Below are 16189 nucleotides of genomic sequence, written 5' to 3'. Positions count from 1 at the left end.
ACTGATCGGGACATGGAAGTAACACTCACTCTCGCAATTGAAAAAACAGACAATTTAGCCTCTAGAATATCTGCAACTGTGTATGAATGAAGGAGCGGATAATAATTATCACGTCAATTATTGACTGATAACTGAAGAGAGATAGTTGAAGCAACAATCAATACGAAACTAACGATTTTAAATTGGCTCACCACTTTAGTAGCCTATTGGTCCCAAGCAAACGATTAACGTACCCTATTCTAGTTGAAATTCTATTACTACACTATGTTTGTTTTGATTCGCTATGAAAGTTTGACAGATAACATCAGGGGTGTGTGGATTCATGCAGAACATGCAGGGGTGAGTGAAATAGCTTGGGACTGCTTGGGACCGTTGTTCTGGTACTGAGTGAGCCAAAAATAATAATGATTTTCTTCGGGACCCAGTGGTCTTAGAGTTACCTCTATGGTTGAAGATGCTAATTTCAAATAACAGACTGTAGTGGTAATTTTTATACGATAGATGGAGTAGATGAAAGCATAGAGTTGATAGTTCCGTTAGAGTACGGCAGTGTGAAGATTGTATATAGATATTAGAATAGCAAGCTAGGACAACTGTTAAGGAAGGTACAAATCGGTTTTTTCATCTCTCTTTACCAAACTCCCCCTTTGGCAGGTATTATGTGTCAAACACAGCAAAATTGGCAGGTATTATGTGTCAAACACAAACTTTACAATATTTTCTTGTTGCTTACGCAAACAAAATATTATCAACAATCAATACGAAACTAACGATTTTAAATTGACTCACTACTTGACTAGCCTATTGGTCCCAAGCAAACGATTAACGTACCCTATTCTAGTCAAAATTCTAGTACTGCACAATGTTTGTTTTGATTCGCTATGAAAGTTTGACAGATAAAATGAGAGGTTAGTGGATTTTCCTATGTTTCGAGGGGTGAATCGATTAGCTTGGGACCGAAGATAGTACCAGCAACAATCAATACGAAACTAACGATTTTAAATTGGCTCACCACTTTAGTAGCCTATTGGTCCCAAGCAAACGATTAACGTACCCTATTCTAGTTAAAATTCTATTACTACACTATGTTTGTTTTGATTCGCTATGAAAGTTTGACAGATAACATCAGGGGTGTGTGGATTCATGCAGAACATGCAGGGGTGAGTGAAATAGCTTGGGACTGCTTGGGACCGTTGTTCTGGTACTGAGTGAGCCAAAAATAATAATGATTTTCTTCGGGACCCAGTGGTCTTAGAGTTACCTCTATGCTACTAGTCTTAGAGTTACCTCTATGGCTTTACTGGTTTGAGCCAGGATCTCAAGCATGAGAATTTGACGGCTGAGGAAGTACTTTTGAGATCGAAGTCGGACATATACATCACACTCTTTTAGATAGGTGATGTGGATGACGATCAAGGATGTGAATTTGAAAAAAACATAGTGTAGTACTAGAATTTTGACAAGAATGAGGTTCGTTACTCGATTTGCTTGGGATCAATAGGCTAGTCAAGTAGTGAGCCAATTTAAAACCGTTAGTTTCCACTGGTTGCTAGCACGCTCTCACATATCGCACCAATTCAACCGGATATGACAATCTCTATAGATACAATATTTTATTCGTATACGTATATTTACATTTCCTTCATAAAGAACCTCGTAAAGAACTGAAGCCTCATTGGAGTGATCGAAACGAAGCATTTTCCGATCATTTTTCATAGCGCTAACTCGACCGCTAATATGAAAAAGTCGATTCGATTTGGTTGCATAATGTGGTCCCGATTTTTTCAGATTTTCATTTTTAAATAGCTAAGATTTCCTCTGGACAACACGGAAGAAAGAACAACACGAATGCTTAATTTCCTACATGAAACGGATTTGTACAAAAAGCTCTAGAATAACAAATTACAAGAACTTTAGAATAACAAATTGCACAGGTGAAAGAAAGATTAAAAAACACGAAGTAGAAGACTAGAATAACAAATTAAAAGACTATAGAATAACAAATTACACAGGTAAAGATTATAGATACTATAGATTCCATAGATAAGCGGAGGCACAAAAAGTTGTTTCGGCAACCATGAAAAATAAATGATCTTACTGGCATCCGTGAAAAAGTTCATGCCATCATAGAGCTCTTCGTTGTGCAGTTTTGTTTTGTTTCGTGCGTAAAAGTTCAAAATGAAGTACAAAGCAAATCTTTGCAATAATGTATCGAGGAATGGTTTGCTTTATCTTTTCTCCTTCCATTGTCCGCGAAATAAATCGGAATGTGGAGTGTGGAAAGCGTTTTGTGCTCATAATATTACAATACTTCTCCCTCAAACAACACCATGATGACGTCATGCTCGTTTGGCTACACTAACTGACAGTTCGTTTGGCTACATTATACTTTTCCTCCGCTTATCTATGGAATCTATAGTATCTATAGTAAAGATGATAGAAAGATAAAGCAATTCGTGAAGAAAAGCGAAGTAGGAGAGTAGTATCAACAATCAATACGAAACTAACGATTTTAAATTGGCTCACCACTTTAGTAGCCTATTGGTCCCAAGCAAACGATTAACGTACCCTATTCTAGTTGAAATTCTATTACTACACTATGTTTGTTTTGATTCGCTATGAAAGTTTGACAGATAACATCAGGGGTGTGTGGATTCATGCAGAACATGCAGGGGTGAGTGAAATAGCTTGGGACTGCTTGGGACCGTTGTTCTGGTACTGAGTGAGCCAAAAATAATAATGATTTTCTTCGGGACCCAGTGGTCTTAGAGTTACCTCTATGGTAGTATCAACAATCAATACGAAACTAACGATTTTAAATTGGCTCATTACTTGACTAGCCTGTTGGTCCCAAGCAAACGATTAACGTAGCCCATTCTAGTTGAAATTCTAGTACTACGCAATGTTTGTTTTGATTCGCTATGAAAGTTTGACAGATAAAATGAGGGGTTATTGGTTTTTTCTATGTTTCGAGGGGTGAATCGATTAGCTTGGGACCGAAGAGAGTACCAGAGGTGAGCCAAAATGTTGAGCACGTTATTTCGGGACCTTCTAGCCTTAGAGTTACCTCTATGGTAGTATGAAGTGAAGCGAAGGAGAAATGTAATTGTTTGGAAGCAAAGAAGAAAAGAAGAGAGAAGCAACTGAATTGTAGCACTTACACTAACAAAAACACTTGCACACCATACACAATACACCAAACAACAAATCGAACGGACATGAATGCATCACGGAGATGTCAAATGTCCTTAATAAACAAAAAAAAAAAAGATTTCCGCTAATTCAATAATAAAGTATACCTGAAACAACTAAAATCATAAAATTTTCATAGAATAATAAAGAAAATGATTATTCCAGGGTACAAATATTTATAGAATTACTCGAATCTTATATTATCTTTAAAATTACCAAATTATTTACCAAGCAGTACACACAAACAACGAAAATATAGGTAAACTGAAATCACCCATAAATTACCCACAATTATTTTATTACATTGAAATTTCTGAGTAATTCAAAATTCACTAATTATTTTAATAATTTGTACTAAATTTCGATTACCGATCACCTTATACAAGCTTGTTAAAAAACCATCGGTTTCGCCGCTTGCAGAGGGAGGTGGCTGTCAAATACGAATTGGTTACGGGTTCTTTAATTTTGATAAATATATCGGTTTTTATATATCATCTGAAAGAGCTTCGTTTTCTGAGCACAGTGATATTTTTTTCACACCCATACACTTTCATCTCGATTTTTAAATCATGATTTAAAGCTAAATAATAACTTCACTGTTTGACACTAAACTGACAAACTGACAGCTCACTCCCATACAAAGTGACACCGAGCGATTTTTGCAAATGTAATCGTACTTATTTAAAATAGTTCCAGTGTACCAAAATTGATGAAATTTTGGGTTTGGGTTCAATTTTTAATGCAGATTACGAATATACATTTACCCTTAAAGAACCCAATTGGTTGCAAACGTAAACAAGCCATGAGAAACATACTGGGTTTGTTTGCGTTTGGAACCAATTTCATACAAGAATGATCAGTAGGTTGATTTGACAGCACGTACCCCCCCCCCCCCCAGGTTTTCGGTTGAGTTTTCCGAATTTAAACAACAAGGAAAAAATGACACGCTGAAAATTGTTCACCCTGTTGAAATAAACATGCTTGCTTTTGATTATAATTCAAATATACATATTTTTGTGGAAAACATGTTCTCAATTTACTTTGAACTATTCATATTTTTATATAATGAAAATATATTTTTGATTTATATGAACAAAATTTGGTTGCGTGTATCAGTGCGTGAAAATACATGAGAATCTCAAGCGTAAGATTTGTTTACCAGATTCGCACGCGAGTTTTCCAACACATGGTCAGGAGAGTTGCGATTTAGCGTAACTTTTAATCAGCTTTAGATTTGAAAATCATTTGAGTTTACATAGCGGAAATCTTCCAGCCACCCCTTGTCACATAGTGATCAATAACCCCCACCAGCGACGACGCCCATGATTACGAAACGCGTGTGAGAAGAAAATGCCGAGAAACGTCAAATCAAACTTTTTTCACGACAAAACGCTTACGCGGAGGCACATCAACCAGTGCATGTAAACAACCGACGATTTTTTCCTGATTTTCCTTAGTTTTTCATTGGTTTTCCACGGAATCTGACAAATTTAGATTTACGATCCCAGCACGATGATCAAACAACCCGTTCTCGCGGAATTGCAGTATTTTGTCAATAGCGTTTCGCTGTTGTACAAAGGAATCCCGCTGAAAGACTCGGCCGCCCTCGTCAAGTGCAGTCTGCACCTGCTGGAGGATCTCCCGTCGACTCGGGAAGCCGTCTTCGAGTACTTCTCCCTGGTCTTCAATGGAGCCGTGAAACTTTACCTGATAAATGTGGAGGTAGGTTTGAATTAGATGTTGTCATTTTTTTTAAATTAATAAACATCGTTGTTTTAGAAAAATATTCCAGATGCATCCCAGGACGACGATGCAATCCAGGAGATACATGAAACGTTGGAGCGGTTGGTGACTAATGGGCCACCGGCGTGGTCACCTTTGATCTCGTCGTGGTGCTTGAGGTTGCTGGGAGAGATATGCGACAAGAACAGCCGCAGAAGGCAACTGGATATTAGAACGTCGTGCAACCTGTGGCTCGGTTGCAATGCTATTCGTTGCTTGGTAGGGTTAACCGCGCTCTGTTTCAGCAAATTGAATGAGCAGGAGGTAGACGCTTGCATCACCGGACTGTTGAATACGTTCGCTCAGTATTCGCCGCACTTTGATTGGGTGGTGGCCCGACTGGGAGGATGCTTTCCCTCGAAGGTGATTTCAAAGATGCTGTACTGCGGTTTGAAACGGTTCACCGGGGAATATGACCAGGTTGATTCCGAAGTGGAAGTGCTGAGCTACTTGGCCGCTGCAAATGAGGAAGATTTGAAGCAATCTTTGAAGGAAATTTGCCAGAAGGAAACGATGAACAAGCTGGTGGTTCCCTATTTGTTGCATCTTTCGAAGCACTCGGATATCCTGGCTCAGGCGCTAGCTGCAGTGTTTTTAGAAAATTGTAAGTTAATACAGTGACGCTTGGGATTGGGTTTTGAATCTTTCTTTTTCATTTTTAAGATACGGACAGCCATCTCCAGCTGATCAAAACGCAAAGTAAATTTTGGCCCAACAGCTACAGCACCACTAACATAATTCACATCGTAGCCGGTCTGCTGTTGAAGATCAAAAAGGCCTCTATCCAAGTTCTACTAACTCTACCTCGAATAGCGGAGAAATTTTCCTGGTGTCAGGAACTGTTGGAAATGCTCTTTGTCGAGCTGGAAGCAATCGTGTTGGAAAAGCGAACCTGTCCGCTGTTGGACGATGCCACGAAAGAAAGCTCCAAAGAACTGCTGTGGCGATCGTGTCTTAGCGAATCTGCCCTGCTACAGCAGAGCGCAGTCCGTTCGATTTTGCTAGCTAGTCTAAAATCGTCCTACTTTTTGCATCAATCGATCGCCCAAATGTTGGCAGCTTCTTCAGGAACGGAAGCAAATGCCAGCAAGCCACACCTCAATGCACTGGTTCGGTTGCTCGGAGGACCACACGGTTCGTCCGAGCTGCCGAAAATTAAGCCTGGCTTCGAGATTGCCTTGGATAAGATGTTATTAACGCCGGGACGGAATCGGGAAAATTCGAACGTTCTGAAGAATTTAGTTGAAATTGTCAAATTGGAGCGGGATTCGTTCAATGTGCATCTTAAGAAGATGAATTGCGTGGGGATGTTGCAGGAGCTGCTTGGAAAGTTGCTGGCCATTTGGGAGATGTTGATGAATCAGGAGAAGCTACCCCTACAACAATCGATACAATCGTCCACAGTGGGAATTCAGGTAAGTCTTCTTTGGGCTTTGGATTTCGGCTTGGTGATTGTAACATTCATTTTCCAGAACGAAATCAAAAAAGTCAAGCGCGAAGATGGCGGGACGGAATCGATGGACACAGGCGAAGGTCCAAGCGCTATCTTCCATCCACCGCCCAGCATCACCTCCAAGTCCGATCAAATCCACATGCTAGCTAAACTCATCGACTGCATGGAACTTAGTTCCAAAGCCTTCGTTCTGAATATGTCAGAAACGTTAAAGCTGTCCCAACTGACCGTAAGGTACTTCTTCTTCTGCTTGGAACAGGCTTCCAACGAAGGAAATCTCACTTCCGAGGGCGATACGAACCACCACCGATGTTGTCAACTCCTGTCGAGACATTGTGCCACTAGGAAAGCAGCACGGACCGCTGCGCTGAGGGATATTCTAGAAGGTGCTCTCTATCTACATGGACATTTGTTTGGGTCGCACACGGAACCGGATACCGTCGATTATGGCAAACCGGACGAGCTGCTCATAAGGCTGAATCAGAAACAAGGAATAACGATGAATGCCTCTAGGGCGACTGTACTGCACGCGGGGGTTATTGGGCAAGGACCAAAGCTCCCGTTCAAGAAGCCCGATGGTCCAGAAACAGAAATGCAGAACCGGTTAATTAGTGCCATTGTGGCATGCTGCCAGGATTTGGAGCATCAAAATACGATCGATGGATTCAGCTACGTTTCGTTGCTGTTGGTTGAGCTCGTCTCACCCGATGTGATGTACAATGGGCTGCCTTGGCCGGAGGAGGAGTTCACCAAGGTGACCATGGAGCGAGACCTGCAGATTCGACGAATGTTCCGTAATAGTCCTATCTTGTGGTCGATTCTCGGTTTGATCGCTTGTTATAGACCAGCTCTGTGCTACAGTTCGGTCCTGTTGAGGGCTCTGTGCGCTTCGGCTCTGCACCAGTGGCGGTCGAAGTCCGCCGAAACGATGAACGGACAGAAAACGGAACTGATGTTCGTGACGACCAAATTGCTGGAACTGCTGGCCCTCGGACAGTTGCTTCCTCCTCCACTCAGCTATCTGCACATTGTACTGCCGTACCTGGATGCAAATGAGGTTAGATCCCCCAAATTCGTTTAAGCTATATAACAAATACATACTGCCATTGCTGCCTCTTTACAGGTCATCTACGTTCTGAAGGAATGTGTCTGGAACTACATGAAGGATTACGTCCCGTCCCCAGTGCTGTTCGTGTGCGATCCCACCGGATTTCATTGGAGAGATCCGCAAACCTCTCGGCCCCCACCGCAGTATACAAATCCTTTGAGGAACACTATGCAGAAGAAGTTGCCCAACATCGGTCATCTGTACCATCAGATGTTTGTTGGGCCGGAGTTGAGAAACCCGACCATTTCGAACGTAAACATGGTCAATGGGCTAGGGGGTGGTGGTCCGGTGGTGCCCCACGGACCGAATGTCAATGCTAATGGGAATGGAGTGCCGACGGTGGTACTGCCAATGGGGGGAGGACTTCCGGCTGCCAATGGGAATGGTGCGTTGAGTATGTTGAATAGCGGTGGAGGAACAGGACCCGGAATTATACCGGTCGTCACGCTCGACTAGGGTAAGACGAGTAGTTGTTTTTGATTGTCATCGTCTTTGTGTAAGATTGTAGGTAGACAACTATCGACAAGTAGAAATAGAAACGTTTACAGTAATTGAAATTTAAAGGTAAAACGTGTAATTTTTTTTTTTGGCTATATGGTTTGTGTTGTTGATTTGTGCCGAAAAGTTAGTGGATACAAAAGTTTGACATTATATAATGATAACATATGCCAAATTGTTAAAAATCACTTGCAATGATGATATATGAATGAGTTTTAATCTGGGACCAAGAACAGCGAAGCGGTACACACTAAGATTTTTTTACAGTATACCGTAATTTTTACCGAATATGGAACAGCTGAACATTCGGTAATCTATTCGGTATTTTTTTTATTTACAATCCGTTCGGTAAATTTTGTTCACTTTGTGAGCTGTCAAAATGTACGGACCAGGACTGTAAATTTTGCTGAATGATCGGTGAAGTTTGCAATATAGCGTTCGGTATAATTTTTACCGAATGGCTGTACTTAATTTGCCTGAATAAATCATTAATAACATGATTTTTATTGATTGATTAATCATTTATTTGACTAATCATCTATTTATTATCTATAAACATACATTTTCATCGTGCATCCGTATATAAAGTAAGAACCTGACCGTGGTTAGCGACCCAGTAGCGAACCGTGCACAAATTCGCTTTTTGCTGTTGGGGACGAGGTTTGTGTGTGAGATTTGGCCATTTAATGTCCATGTCGTCTGAAAGCAATTGTCCAAGAAATGAAGAAGCATTATATAATTTATACTTTCGATGTAAATTGGACGGATTATAGGAAAAAAGTAACGTCTTACTATTCACTAAGGATAGCTAAAGAACACTCAACTTCAAAATGACAGCAAAGCTTTACAGTGTGAAGTTTGCAAATCTGTTCTGTATTTTTTACAAAAGTCTGGTACATTACTGCTGTTTGTTTTTGTAAAAGATTATTTTTACAGCACATTCGTCACAATGTTTACAGTATTGCGGAATTGTAGCAATTTACGATTTAGATCAGTAATTTTGATTTACAGTTTTCGGTAGATTTCTATAAATTACGGAAATTCAGCAGTTTTGATTGCGGAAAATTGGTAAATCAATACTTTTACAAAGTTTTCGGTAAAATTTATATTTTACAGAACGAATCCAGCAAAAAAAAGTACCGAACAAGATTTAAGAAATTTGGTGTGTGCAGCGTGCTTCATATGATGGAAGAGGCAATGAAGTCCAACCTAATTTACGAAGAGCGTATAATAGAAATTGTTTTTGTACTGATTCTAATCCGAGTTCTAATCTTTCTTCGTGCGTGATTGAAAATGGAGACCATACAATGCTGCAATATTCCAGTACCTCACATAGGCAATATATAGTGTTTTAATTGTGTAAGGGTCCTGAAAGTTATAGCAAAAGCGCTTGATAAAGCCTAGCATGTTATTTGCCCTGTGAATAATTGTATTGTAATGGTCTATGAAAGTTAGCTTAGAGTCTAAGATAATTCCTAAATCCCTAACTCTTTCACATTTGTCTACAGTTTGATTTCCTAATGCAATTGAAATGTTTGAAGTTGTTCTTTTTCTACTAAATGATATTAAGTTACATTTTTTTACATTCAACTCTAGTAGACTTTTTTTGCACCATATGTAGAATATGTGTATTTCATTCCGGAATATATTGATGTCTTCTTCATTTCTTATTTCCAAAAAGAGCTTCATGTCGTCGGCATAAATAAGCAATTTAAGTTTTTTGAGAATGTAAGATATGTCGTTTACGTATAGAATAAAAAGGAGAGGTCCCAAATGAGAGCCTTGGGGGACGCCTGAAGTGACTTGAATTGGGCTCGATTTCTTTCCGTTGAATTTAATTATTTGTTGGCGGTTAGTTAAATATGATTCAAGCCATTTCAGGAGCCCTGACTTAATTCCAATTTATTGCAGTTTAAAGAGTAACATTGGTATGTCAATGCGGTCAAATGCCTTGCTAAAGTCTGTATAGAGAGCTTCTACGTGGTTTCCATTATCCATTGCATTCAATGAATAGTCTATAAATTCAAGTAAATTTGTCGAGGTCGAGCGACCCTTGAAAAAGCCGTGTTGCATGTCAGTAATTCTATTTTTGATTTGGAGAAATAATTTTTCGTTGATAATTGACTCGAAAAGCTTAGGAATGCAAGAGATAATGGCTATACCACGATAATTACGTACGTCAGATTTTCGACCAGATTTAAAGATAGGTACTAGAAATGAGCTTTTCCAAATTTTAGGGAAGGTTCCGGATTCCAGGGACATATTAAAAAGCCAAAACAATGGAGCAGTGAGTTCCATTGCTAGACATTTAATAAATACTGGAGGAATTCCGTCAGGTCCAGGACCTTTTGAGGCATCTAAATTTTTTAAAGCCTGCAAAGTGTCCTGCACTTGAAGTTGATTGAGGCCAATGTCCCTTGAAAATTCTGGATAAAATGCAAAATAATCGCGGTCACGATCTTCTTCAGAAAATGTCGTATAAATTTCTTGAAAAAATTTTGCGAATAGATTACAGTTTTTCCGAACTATCACCGACATTTTCGTCTAGGTGCATTATTGAAGGAAAATTGTCAGATTTTAATTTCGTTTTTACGTAATTAAAGAAGTTCTTCGGACAGGACTTTATTTCACGTTCAGTTTTTGCATTATATTCTTCAAATGCAGTACTGATAGCTAAATTCAGTTGATCGCATAGATCCAAATAAATTAATAAACTATTACTACTATTGTATTTTTTTATAAATTTTATGTGCTTTTTGCTTCCGATTTTTCAAGTTTTTTAATTGTCTGTTAAACCAGACTGGATTTTGTGTGTTTCTGTTACGTCTTTTTTTCTTCAAAGGTATTTCTTCCGAAATTATTTCTGTTAAAATTTTGTAGAACACGTCTATATCAATTTCGACATTTCCTACATTCCTTAAAATTAATTGCCAATTGACACTGTTTAATTTAAATTTTATTTTTTCGTAGTCTGCTAATTTGTATTCAAAGACTTCTTTGTATTCGCAGTCGTTGGGTCTTTGGTTTTCATGCATAAATAAAGAATATTCAATTGCTGTGTGAAACGCTTCATTTTTCCACAGTGGATTTAATGATTCGGTCACACAGAAATCTTCATAAATATTCGTTAGTAAAAAGTCCAAATAGCAATTTTGTTGGTTTTTGATGTGGTTAATTTGGGTCAGTCCTAAATTAGCAGTTTTGTCAAAAATGAACTGCAATGTTTCATTATCCCCAACGACTGGGAGTAAGATACATTCATATTCAGAGTCCAGAATGAAGTCAGCATGGCGTTGATTAAAGTCTCCATAGATGTGAACTTTAACCTCAGGAGGAAGGTCAGATAGAATTTGTTCAGCACTTTGGAAGAAGGCTTCATAAGTGCTTTTATGAGCATGGTCTGGTGGAAAATACACTGAGGCGAACACGTGCGTTTCACCGGCTATGTGTGATTTCACCCAAATATGCTCAAATTCTGTAAATTTTGGTGTAAAGATGAGTTCTGAGTTAAAATTGGCCGAAAGAGCTATAAGAACTCCACCACCTGACTTCTTCTGTGTTGCATGAGAATTTCTGTCGTCTCTGAATACATTAAAGGCATTTCCAAAGATTTCTGCACTTTTTACGCTTTCGTCCCAGCTTGTTTCAGTTGCCAGAATGACCGAAAAGGATGAGCATAATAAATGTTGATAAATTTCCTTCATTTTAGCTGGGCAATAAATCAAAATTTCAGTCGCATTCTGTCTGTGTGAAGAAATTGTTGGAAATACGACGGTTGATAAAGTATGGTCATTGTTATTATTAGTTACCTCAGTCTCATGCCGAGCATCGTTGTATAGAAATAATGAGTCTTCCTCAAGGTGCGTCAGCGGCGTTGAAAATTTACAGGATTGTAACATTTGAGGGCGGCCTCCCTAGTAGATTGTAGCCGTTGCGTGCGTTCACTGGACAGGAATGTACGGTAGGATTGCAGGTCTGCCAAGGCGTCGTTTCGAGTAATTCCAAGTTCTTCATGGACGTCCAGGAAAATTTCGTGCAGGAGATTTCTGTCTTTTGGTAGTCCTTCAGCTGCTAGCATTAGAATAGCACTGGTTTTGGTGATTCCGCGAATACATGTTGATGATGGCTGGTCATGCAGGAAGGAGAGGTAGGTCCGAACAATGTCCATAATTTTCGGGTCCCTTAGACGCGCCTTCAGGAAGCGTTGGTCGCCAGTTACGGACTGTTCAGTAAGTCTCACTATTGGCGGACGCATGGGGTCCAGAAGAGGAGGGTGTTCTCGCTCAGTTGGTTTTTCAGTTCGATAAGGGTTAATAGTTTCCCCTTTTTCGAAATTAATGAAATTTAGTCCGCTTTCTTTGGGTGGCCGAGAAAATTGTATTCGTGCAGCAGCCAAAAGTTCTTTATCCAAAGGTAATGCAGTGCTGTTGTAGAGATGGCTGCTTCGGGTCCTGTTGTTGTTGATGTTGTTGTTATTGCTGTTGTTGTTGTTGTTATTGTTGTTGTTGTAGTTGTTGTTGTTGCTGTTGTTGTTGTTGTTGTTGTTGTTGTTGTTGTTGTTGTTATTGTTGCAATTGCCAATAGTGTAGTTGTTACTGCCGCTGTTTTTGTTGGTATTGTTGTGGGGGTTGTTACCTGGTTTCTTTTCTCGTTTTTTGCGCCTAAGTCTGGCTTTTTCCTCGTTTTTTTTTTCCTGGAGACGGCGGGAATGTTGCTTGGCGTCATATTCTGTCCAGTCACGCTTCCATACTTTTTTATTTCCCAAGATTCGCCAGCTGGGGGCTGGTTCGTCAATTGTGTAATTCTTGGAAATGATGACGGCTGGTGTTGAAAGAGATTTTGCCATTTCTTCCATGTGAGATTTTATTTAGTAACATTGAGTACTTTGGGAGTCCGCTAACTCATTCTTGAGTGTGGAAATTATTGCAGGTAGTTGGTTAATTGAGTGCGTTGTTGTTGTTGTTATTGCCGCTACTGCTGCTGTTGCCGCTGATTTGGCTGCCGCTTTTACAGCTGTGCAGTATAGTCGCTATATTCATAGTCTGGCGGATAGAATCTAGGGAACCAATTGAGCTGTCAAATAGCGGAACCAATCGAGCAAATCACGACCAACAACAGAAAAGAGCACATCAGCTATTGCGAACAAAACTTCGGAAACCCTTTTCTCGTGACTCAAGGCTCGCCTACGCAAACTAACACCATCTTTGGGTTGGGGAAAGTTTTCCCTATCCGATGATGCCGGTAATTTGCGTTCGATTGGCAAGGAAAGAATAATCAACGTTTTGTTTATAAAAGTTGATAGTACTTTTTCAATTGATGGTCTAAAATATATTGAAATGGTTCCGCTTTTTGATAGATCGAAATTCTATTCGCCAGACTATGAATATAGCGACTATACTGTGCAGGTGTCCGCCGAAGGTGTGTCCAGAATTGATGAAATTGCATTTTTCATTTCAACAGCAATAAGTTTGTTGCTGCTGGTGACGGTCGACATGCTACGCTTAATATTGTCAAGCATTTCTTCAATGTGTTCAAGCACTGCGTCATGCGTCGCACTGAGGTTTTTGAAGTTAGTAAGCAATTTGTGATTTGCTTCCAAAGTATTGCCAATGTTTTCTTTGATGCCATTCAATGTTGTAGACAGTTCCTTCAGATTAAGTTCATTTATGAACTTATCCTGGCAGTCTTGGCACAAAGGCAGCATGAAGGTCCGAAGAATGTCTTCATGATTTCGCTGTGCACCAACACAACCTGCGTGAAAGGTCCGGTTGCAGGTGCCATGGCAGCGCCATAGAAAGCGATTGTCTTTTTGCACGCAATTCACTATTCCACACTTCATTGCACTCGCGTCGGATGATAAAAAAAAAAAAAAAACGTTTAAAATAAACACGGAGTTCGCGCGGGTCAGTTTTTAAAATATGATAAAAAAATTGTTTGGATATTTAAATGTATATACAAGAGCGCTGCTAAAGCGCGTCCGAACGCAAAGGTGGTTCGTTATGGTTGTTTTTATTGCGTTAAGTAAAAATGATGTACAAGGTGCTAAACTGTGGTAGAAACTCCGAATAAAATAAAAATAAAAATAGAAGAATCATTCTGCATTCCTGGCATCATTGGTCAATTCCGTCAAACACCATGCACTAATTTTCGACGGGCATTCATCAAAAACATTAAGAAGAGTGAGAAGCTGGATTGTCCAGTCCCGTCCCAGATTCATACCTCATCGTTGATATTGTTATTGTTACTGTACAGATAATAAGGCCCAGTTTTTTTCCGGCGTCTTCCGTTCTTGGTTGAAGGACATCGGAGAAATACCGGTGGGTGGACGGTGCCACCCACTGTAATTACGGAAGGAAGGACACAGATTAGATCGGTACGACGGAGGAGACTAGCAGACGACCAACGAATTGGTATGCATGAACTTGCTACTAGAATCAATATACTGTTAAGCAACTTATTTTTCTTGTTGTTTTAGAAGAAAGCAGATCCTCTAATTGGCTTGAGTCGAAGATTACGGACGTTTGCTGTTGGAAATATGAACGATTGAGAAGTAAGACAAATAAACAGGCATGTGATACTCATTAGCATTTTTATTCACTGATTGGTTTCCAACTTATTGGCTACAAAAAGAATATCCTTATTTTGATTTGACGCCTAGTGGTAAGCACATATGACGTGCTTTTCCCTTCCTTTTAAACATTTTATTTTTACCGTCGATGGGTGAGGGAGGGCTTAAGTTTTTTGAGGAAGGGCTATACTTCCTGATTCTAGGAGCAACTTATGCAGATCCGGTGATTGGCAAAATTGCACCCAGCTCCAGCAACTTTCAAAGCAGAGCAAACCAAAATGAGCAAATATTTTGATATCAGCTGGAAAAGTGTCCACTGGCAAATACTTACGTTTCAATGTTGCAGGGAAACTTGTAAAACGATTTGCTGATATTTCGCACATTATTATTAAAACAGTTGTAAACTTTGCAACACCGGCCCATTGTCAATATTTTGGAAACTTTCCACGGTAGTGCAGTGGATGCCTGGTGTTGTTTTGTTTATGCTTGTGAAAGGATTCATCAAGATGGCCGCTGCGCGAACGTCGTCATTGTAACAAACGTCATTATCAATTTGACAGTTGCGATCACTCGACATTCAAATTGACCGTTACATATTTTCGGTTACGGTCCAAAAACGAGTGTCACGTCGGTTTGTCGGTGATTCTAGTACCTACTTTAAATAAATTCCAGATGATCATACTGACCAATTTTTACGGGAGATTGGCACATAACTTTGATTTCAATAGCATTATGTTAAAAACAGGATTTTTTGGAGCATTCCAGATTTTTCTGAAAACGACCTGGCAACGCTGGTTGCGGCCGTGTACTGTTTTTCTCCGCGATGAAGATGGCCGGAAAATCCGCGTCACGACACTATCCTGTCAACCCGCAAGAGAGATTGAACATCACCTAACAACACGGGACTGTACAAGATCTGGTTGCCAACCCTAATAAAAATTGTATGGTTAATTTGCTTAACGACGTGTTCTGGGTATCATCCAAACCATTTGTGGAATAGTTCAATGATTTCGGTTATCGTTCGTTTATGGTTATTTTTATTAGGGAAGGTAGATGTTGAGGTAAGTCTTCTGCAAGTCAAACTCGCTTCTAAACATCTAGAGATAGCTAGATCGAGACGAGGACACGTGACGCCATTCTACAGCACTGTTCTAAACTTCAGCGAAAGTGGACAGACGATCGGCAACGCCAGCTATCTAACCTGAGCACACTATGGCAAACCCAGTATTTATTTATGGAACGTCATGGTTTAATATTTTGAGTTCTCCGGGAATAGATTGCGGGAAGGCTTAAATTTTATTATAAGGGTTCTTTCATCGAAGAGCAAAACTTTCCACGTATGTACCGTTTTCACTCATTTTTATTTTCTTTTCAATTCTCTGTTTATGTTTCCTCATGCAATTTCGTTTGTTTTCTTCTTCAATATATATAGTAACTTTAAATCTAGTTTGTTTGCTCATTTGTCCTATATTTTTCGTTAATTTATATACTTTTCTCGCTCTCTCTCACTTCTCTTCTTTCTCATTTATTACATAACCTATAAAACACCTTAGATTCTTCTCTTTTAATGCTTGTTTTTTTTTTTACA

At 39.5% G+C, this 16189-nt stretch overlaps 1 protein-coding gene across 2 annotated transcripts; it reads left to right on the top strand.

Annotated features, from left to right (window-relative positions):
* The first annotated feature begins 4589 nt into the window (after positions 1–4589).
* Positions 4590–8164, top strand: omd (integrator complex subunit 5 omd). 2 transcript variants are annotated; one of them, XM_065239675.1, is made up of 5 exons: positions 4590–4914; positions 4972–5578; positions 5638–6389; positions 6447–7484; positions 7551–8163. In XM_065239675.1, exons 1-5 carry the CDS (start codon positions 4705–4707, stop codon positions 7989–7991), a joined length of 3048 nt encoding a protein of 1015 aa, XP_065095747.1. In that variant the 5' UTR covers positions 4590–4704; the 3' UTR covers positions 7992–8163. The 2 variants fall into 2 exon arrangements, with proteins under 2 accessions (XP_065095747.1, XP_065095746.1); XM_065239674.1 differs by having other exon boundaries at positions 5638–7484; positions 7551–8164.
* The last annotated feature ends 8025 nt before the right edge of the window (positions 8165–16189 follow it).

This window comes from Ochlerotatus camptorhynchus, unplaced genomic scaffold (genome assembly GCF_037179485.1).
Source record: "Ochlerotatus camptorhynchus isolate MF236.1 unplaced genomic scaffold, CSIRO-AGI_Acam_v1.1 ptg000062l, whole genome shotgun sequence".
NCBI lineage: Eukaryota > Metazoa > Arthropoda > Insecta > Diptera > Culicidae > Ochlerotatus > Ochlerotatus camptorhynchus.
Note: the sequence above shows the minus strand (reverse complement) of the source record. Positions and strands in the feature narration are given on the sequence as shown.

Coding starts and splice junctions, on each gene's coding strand:
- omd (XM_065239674.1), top strand. CDS start 4,705: ATGATCAAACAACCCGTTCTCGCGGAATTGCAGTATTTTGTCAATAGC. Junction 5,579..5,637: donor TGCAGTGTTTTTAGAAAATT/GTAAGTTAATAC, acceptor TTCATTTTTAAG/ATACGGACAGCCATCTCCAG. Junction 7,485..7,550: donor CGTACCTGGATGCAAATGAG/GTTAGATCCCCC, acceptor GCCTCTTTACAG/GTCATCTACGTTCTGAAGGA.